The sequence below is a fragment of the Microplitis demolitor genome, chromosome 6, assembly GCF_026212275.2.
Source record: "Microplitis demolitor isolate Queensland-Clemson2020A chromosome 6, iyMicDemo2.1a, whole genome shotgun sequence".
Lineage (NCBI taxonomy): Eukaryota > Metazoa > Arthropoda > Insecta > Hymenoptera > Braconidae > Microplitis > Microplitis demolitor.
Genome location: NC_068550.1, coordinates 8316297 through 8324090, shown reverse-complemented (window position 1 = coordinate 8324090; position 7794 = coordinate 8316297). Strand labels below are relative to the sequence as shown.

The following is a 7794-nucleotide window of genomic DNA, read 5'->3' as shown; positions in this document are numbered from 1 at the left end:
TGCGAAGTACCCGCTCAGGCTTGTGTAACCCTAAGGGTCCACAAGATTGTGGTACTATACGAGGTTTTTAGACCTCTTTACATTCAAATGAATACCATCTCAGGTCTGAGTAACTTCTTTGAGTTCACAGAATCGTAGTATTCCTTGGAGTCTTTGCTCCGTTAGTGTAGTCACTCCGGCTTGTGTAGCGCCTCGGCCCACAAGATTTGACTACACTTCACTTTGATAACCAGTCAAAGTAGTCTTTCTGAGGAACATATATGATTTGAGATTTTTGAAATTCTTACGCCAAACTTAAATGTGCATGATTATTTATAGACTTAATGGCATCTGCGCGCACACATCCTAGTGTATTAATTCTCTTCCCCTTGTGGTCTTATTGGGAAGAGTTATTTGCCCTCTTTGAGAATTTTTGAACTCTTATATATTTCGAGATCCAGCATGAACTCATATTCTCAAGGACCCCGGCTTGTACTCCGACCCACTGAGACCTATATCAGCTAAGTTACCTTATCCACGTAGCAGTCCACTTATGAACTAAGTGGTCATAGCCGGGACTATCTGAACCATCGCCCCGTAAGTAGTGAGAACCGAAATCCCTGACCTCGAGGTTAACACCTTAAATTACAGTTTGATGTCTGAGTCTCTTGGGCTTTTTCCAAGCGAGCACGGCTCTCAGTTAGTTTGGCCCTGCAGTCCACCGGCTTTCGAGCTGCTCTAGGGAATGGGAACATTCGTTCTGCTTTTGATCTTTTTTGTACTCTTGTACTTTAGTACTTTTTGTTCTTTCTTTTGACTGAGCCTTAGTCAAATCTTGTGACCAAGAAACGGTATTCGAAAGTCATAAGTTGCTTAGACGAAGTAAGCAACATGACGTTTTAGTTAATTTCCTGATTCACTTTACTCCAGGGTGCGCACATGCGAACGCCCAATATTTGTATATTCGTTTTGGTACTTTGTACCATTGTATATATATATATATATATATATGTGTCTATGTATGTATGTATGTATCCCGAACCCTTGGATACTTGAGCCGGTTCTCTGAGAGATTACCGCTCTTTCATTCTTTCTTTCTTTACCAAAAACACAGTAATGTCCCTCTGGATCGGCAGTGACATCGTTGGTTTCCCTTACGGTACTTATGGTGGTACCGCGAAAAGGTCGATGTATGCTTGCCTGGCCCATCTTGGCCACTTTTGGGCCAAACCACCATAAATAGGTAATAATGTTGATGATATTACGTGGTATTACATTTCGGGTCAGTAACACTTTTCCTCCGGTAACAAAATCCATCAGCAAACCATTTACCGCCACCTTTCTTCCCATTACGATTGATTTTTTTTTTGTTATTCATGTGGAAAATTATATATAAACAACGAAAAAAATGCAAACGACATACAAAAAAGATGCCGCGAAGACACGCACAGAATATATGAGACAAAGATACTGAGTAAATAAACAAAGCGATTTATAACTAAGAATAAATATATTGAAATTATAATATAATGAATAACTAAAAAGGTTTCGTAAATTAATGATTTTTTGTTAAACTTGCGATTATAATACGAAAACGAGAAAAAAAATTCTAAGAGCACAATAAAGTTGTTATCACAAAGCTACGGAAACGAAGTATAAGATTCAGTTATAAAACAAATATGGAAGCTATCGATGACTGGGAAAACAAAAGACCATCGATAATAAGCGCGAAATGGGGCTCGTGAAAAGCGTGCCATACTTGTGTCTGAATACTGTGGATAGTGAAATACCTTTTTTTTATTCACCTACTCACATTTTTAAATTTAGCAATTACCTCATTACGACAGGAGGAGTTTAATTAAAGAAAAAAATAATAGGAACTTTCAGAATATCTACTGTGGTCCGTGTCAACCGTGCCATAGTAAAGGGTGAGCTGCACAGATGCTGAATGGCTTTCTATGCCAATAAGCAATCAGAAACTTACCTGAAGCTCGAGATGATTAGTAATAAATACTAGAATTTTAATTATGATTGATATAATTGATTAATTTGCCGTGGCCCGTGTCAGCCGTGCCATAGTTAAGTTCAAGCTGCGCGGATGCTGAATGGCTTTCTATGCCAATGAGCAATTAGAAACTTAACTGAAGGCTCAAGATGAGCAGAAATTTAATTCTAGAAATATTTATGATAATTTTGATTGATATAATTAATTTATTTGCCATGGCCTCTTTCACCCGTGTAGTTCCAAAAACCACATCGTATTTTATGACTTGTTGATTTCAATTATACGCTGACGCTGCTTAGCGTCTTTCTATATCAAATTTTCAAAGGTTTGGCTGCGGGCTACTGCACATTCTTGTTCTTCTTTTATTTGGGCATTACCCAGCTATCTTCCAGACTTTGCCAGATTTTCTATAAAATTCTGCTTTATCATACAAGTTTTCATAATACGCTACTCCCTCTTATAGTTTTATGTTCAATATTCGGAAACCTTCAATTCTGCCAACCTCTACATGAAATAATCTCTACAAGCTCTTGGCACATTTTCGCAGACCTTTGCTGCAACCTATCGCTAACCTTCTGAAAAAATTAGAGGCAACTTTCCATCAACTTATGGAAATGCCAATTTTTACGGCTAACTTGACGACAAAATGCAATAGAAAATTGTCGTCGGTCTGCTGCTAACTTGGCTATCAGGGGAAGTAAATGTATTTTTAATATTGCATAAGATAACACTAATACTGACACTTTTTCTTTGAAAACTTGTATCATAAGGTTAGTTTATCGTCAAGTGCTGCTGTCTAAATTATGAATAATATATAAGCACAATATGAATCACAAGTTAACGTAAATTAACCGATGTACAGATGTAGTAATTAATGCCTAATACACTCAATGTAGCACTACGATACTTTAGTGTACCAGGCATTAATGACCACATCTGTAATTAACTTGACGTTAAATTGGGTCCGCAGAGTTCCATGAAAAATAGTGTTTTTTTTTTATCGATCACAAAATTACAAATTTTAAAAGGTAGCCCTGTTAACAGGGGTTTGCACTTTTCTCTCTATTACACTCAAGTCCACGAACAGTACCACGAAGGCTAGATAGAAGGAGGACGCTCGCTGTAGTATTGTCACGGCCTGAAAATTGGATACAGACATCAGAGCGCGCTACTGTTGCAAAGGTCCCCATAGATTTAAAATTCAAATAAAATCTGTAATGATCGATATTTAAAAACCAAATTTAAATCATCACAATTAAAATAAACATCGTTGACGCAAAAAATTAAAAATGATTTCTTAAATAGAATAGCAACTATTAGAAGTGATAAATTAATTGTTTTATTTGTAATTTTCCAGAATAGTCACTTTCTTGAGTTTTTAAATAGAGGTTTTTGTGCTAAAAAAAATATGCGAATAATTTTAAATAGAAAAATATTTATTGTTATAAATATAAACAAATATTCATTATTATTTATGTAAAAATTATTAATAGGGACATCGAAGCGAGCAACAATTAAGTTTAATTAAAGATATGTACAGAGTTAGGGACAAATATTATTTTTTCGCAAATTTGCGCATACGTTTAGTTATTATTTGACGATTGTTTACATTGTGATTGAAAGAATCGGTCAAAAAATGGCCTCTCATCACAATAAAATTAATTATAATCTTTATCATAAATTCTTTGCGGTGTTTTTCACATCCAAGAATTGGTAACTCATCAAGTTGTGAAACTTTTTCAAGAATTTGAAACATTGTACCCGATGTAAAATTTTTTGTTCCAACAACTATTAATACTTGAATTTCTAATTGTCTTATGAGTAAAAATAAAGCCTCACTTGGATAAATTAAATTTCCATCGCTCATTTTTTCAATTAATTTGTCACGTTCCGTTGGAAATGAAGCAGTTAACATTTCTTTACAGTCTAAACACTTCGTAAAACGAGAAACTTTTCTGGCCATGAATCCTGCAATGTATGAAACGACATGATCACTAGTATGCGTTATGTCATAATCATGATCCAAATAAACGTAATCATTTGAAATATTAGACCTATCTCCATTGTCAGAGGTATTATTAACTAAGGGTGTCTCCGGCGACTTATCGTTATAATTATCATTAGCATTAGCCGAACTATTATCACCATTATCATTATTATTATTATTAGTAGAAACATAACAAGCACTATTACTATCATTATTAGTATCAGCATCACAATAGTTAGATTTTTCAACATCACTTAAATTATTATTATTATTATCATCACAGTTATTTTCTCTCTGAGTAGAGTTCACATTTCTTTTATTAAAATCACAGACATCAGTAGTTTCATTGTCATCACTTTCATCACTAGTTTCATCGACCCAATGCTCAAAAGGTAAACGTTCACCATCATTATTATTAAAAAATCTTGGGTTCTCATTTGCTATTCCTGTTTTAACAATAGAATCAATTTTATCGAGCCAAATTTTTTTATTTTGACTAGATGCAGTTAATGATTCTTTAGTGTGCATTAATGATTTTAGTAATTCCCCACCGGTGACGTTGGAACCCCTCGGTGGTGTTGCTAGAGAATAGCTGCAGAGAAGACGGAAAACTTGGCCAAAAAGTATTGGATCCGGGTGGTCGTTACATCCACAAGCTGACCGCATAATTCCGAAGAATTTCTAAAATTTAAAACGGTTAAAAATAAAACACTACAATTTTCGATATGAATATTAATTATAATTAAGTCATAAATGAACTTGTATATCTTACTTCCAAAGCATCTTGATTCAATCGCAACGTCATGAGGTAATCATAATTACACTTATCATGTAAAAATTCAAGTAATTCCAAAGTAGTTCCGAGAGTTACTTTAAAGCCAGTTAAAGTACTGGTTGTGATTAAAAACTCAAAATCTTCCTCAAAATTATCGAAATCATCAGCTTTATTAGCCTTCTTCTTTTTTTTTCTGCTTTTTGTTTTGTTATCTCCTCTTTAGCTTTTTTCTCCCAATCGCGGAGATATTGATCAAAGTCAACAATAGCCCAGCGATTAAATAGATTATGACATGATAGTTTACAAATAAAAGCAATATTTTAGCGTTATTACGGAAAAATAAGAAAGTTACAAGTTTTTTATGTTAATGATATAGAAAATATTTAAATATCAAATAATGCAAATTAGAATAACAGATTCTGGCTTAAATAAGGTTTTATTGCGTCATCGCCTTCAGGCTTTAAATGATGAGGTGATAATTTGAAACCTATTTTCAAGTTCATTTTACCATCCCTCGCGGACTTAGAATCACTGTGAAATCACAGTGAATTCACTTTCACCGTAATTTGACGGTGTATTTACGGTGATTTCATAGTGAATTCACAGTGAATTTGTGCCATTTTGTCATTGTGATTTAGTAGTGATTTCATCATGATTTCACAGTAAATTAATGCTGATTTCACAATGATTTCACAGTAAAGTAATGGTGATTTCACAGTAAATCAATAGTGTTTTCACCATGATTTCGCAGTGAATTAATGACGATTTCACCATGATTTCGTAGTAAATTAATGGTGATTTCCCCATGATTCTACAGTAAATTAATGGTGATTTCACAGTAAATTAATGGTGATTTCACCATGATTCCACAGAAAATATATGATGATTTGCCTATAGTTTTATGGTGATTTTAGAATAGCAAAAAAAAGTTGTTCAAACATTCTTCAACTTTTTTATTTACTTTTTTTGAATAAACTGAATATTTGTGTCATGATGGCCATTTTCAAATTTTGTTTGTATTCTTTTTTTTTTATTTCAAAGTTCTCTGAACACTTAAAAATTTTCAAGATGTATTTTGAGAAATAAGCTTAATGGAAAAAATTGCAAAAAGCTTCAAAGTTTGATATTATAGAATGACAAAAAAAATAAAAAATGGTAGTCATTGAAAATTTTTGTTTTTTTTTTTTTTATTTGAAAAAAAAAATAATGGTAGGTTTTAATAATTTTTTTGTTTTTTTTTTTCCACAGTGAATTTCCAGTAAGCTTACAGTAAATTCACAGTGAATTTACTGAAAGTTCATTGGAAATTCACTGTGAATTCACTATATATTCACTGTAAATTTACTGTATATTCACTGTGAATTTACTGTAAGTTTACTGGAAATTCACTGTGGATTCACTGTGAATTGGCTGTGGTACTACACTAAAATCACTGCAATACCACTGTGAGGTAACTATGAAGCGACTGTAATAACATAATAAGATCACTGTGAAACCACTATTAAATTACTGTGAGATAACCATAAAACTACAGTGACCGAATGACACAAAATCACGGTGATTTCACTGTAATTTCATCATGGTCTCACAATGTTTTTACTATAATCTCACGATGATTTCACTGTGATTTTACAGTGATTCCAGATCCGCGAGGGATATGCCTCAAGCTTCAAAAGTGCTCCCCAATGAAGCGTTTTGATAATACCATCCAGAGTCTAAAAAATGAACTGTTTATCAGTACTACGCAGCTTTCACACATACATAAATAAATGTTAATAACAAATAAAAATATTACCCAGAAAGAAGGGAGTTTAATTATTCCATTTCTGAAGTTTTTCAGCAAGTGGCAAAAATCAGAAGCAAACCATAGTCGTCTCTCAGTATCATAAGGATGCTTACAGATAAATTTTCTATCTTCTATACCAAATAACTTCCATGCACCCCGATTCCATTGGGCTGCATCGGTCGTAACACAATCCACATGAAACCCAGCTTTTTCAATTAATACTATACATTCTATTATCAGTTTAGACAATATTTCACTAGTAACAGAACTTTTGCTGAGAAAACTTCCAACCACTTGTACCCAATCACCTTGAAATGGCTGATACATAAATACGAGAGCATGATCTGCTCTTGTATTTGAAAATTTTCCTGGCGTATAATCTCCCATATCAACGAATCCATCTAGCTTCATTGTTCTCGTGTTTAACTTGACTCCTTCACTCAACGCTACTTCGTCAATAAGAAGTGTACCTAAAGAAAAAAATATCAAAATTTTATATTTTGTCTGTTGCAATTAATGAATATTATCATAACGCATAAAAGAAGCAAGTTCATCAAGCGAATCAAGAATTTACTATTTATTTTATTGTTAATAACTACAGATACTATTAAGTTGTTAATGTTGCAGCTGAAGCTTCATAACAATTCTGATCATAATACCCCTTTTGGAATGTGCTTCCATACGTGAAGCTTTATAACCGAGTGTATTAAAAATAACATTAGGAAAACCGAATGCGCTATCCAATTTTTTTATGTAGGAATTTAGCGTGTCTTTACAAGGGAGGGGTAAAATTTCCCTTTATCTGCATTAATAGGCATTCATATACCCACTCAATATCGTATCTCCTTTGTTTGGAATTTTTTACTTTAGCTGCATCGAAACATGCTCGAACAGTTTTTTGTTGGATTTCAGGTAGATCAGCGATGGCCTTTTCTAGAGTCTCAGCCTCAACAGCAGCACATTTCATTTTTTGATCATCAATCAATTTCGATAGTTCATTATTCTGCAAAATTAAGAAAATACACGTAAAACAAAACTATTTAGCTGCTTTATAAATTACGTATGAGAGCTTACTATCTTTCGCTGTAAGCGTAGTCTTCCTCTTCTAGGAAATTAATTGACGTTTAAGCTTATTACATTGCAGTTTTAAATTTTGGGTACTTTTATTATCACGGTTTTGGAGTTGACGCCGAAGAGTTCGGCAAGGTTGACATCGGGTGATACCATGATAATATCGTTGATTTTCATTTGTCACCAAATTT

General features: G+C 33.5%; 1 protein-coding gene and 1 long non-coding RNA gene across 3 annotated transcripts in view; both read right to left on the bottom strand.

The window, feature by feature from the left end:
* Positions 1–3399: 3399 nt before the first annotated feature.
* On the bottom strand, positions 3400–5894 carry LOC128667975 (putative mediator of RNA polymerase II transcription subunit 24). Its single transcript, XM_053739943.1, has 2 exons — positions 4744–5894; positions 3400–4652 (listed from the first exon to the last, which is right to left on the bottom strand). Exons 1-2 carry the CDS (start codon positions 4774–4776, stop codon positions 3540–3542), a joined length of 1146 nt encoding a protein of 381 aa, XP_053595918.1. The 5' UTR covers positions 4777–5894; the 3' UTR covers positions 3400–3539.
* A 238-nt stretch (positions 5895–6132) lies between these two features.
* LOC128667976 (uncharacterized) overlaps positions 6133–7794 on the bottom strand; it is a 3011-nt gene continuing 1349 nt past the window's right edge. The window contains exons 5-8 of one of the 2 annotated variants that reach the window (XR_008403867.1): positions 7607–7794; positions 7192–7535; positions 6542–7002; positions 6133–6461 (exon numbers count right to left, since the gene is read on the bottom strand). The exon at positions 7607–7794 is cut by the window's right edge and continues 18 nt beyond it. This is a non-coding gene — a long non-coding RNA (uncharacterized LOC128667976). The remainder of the gene's footprint in view (positions 6462–6541; positions 7003–7191; positions 7536–7606) is intronic. The other variant, XR_008403868.1, reaches the window with a different exon arrangement.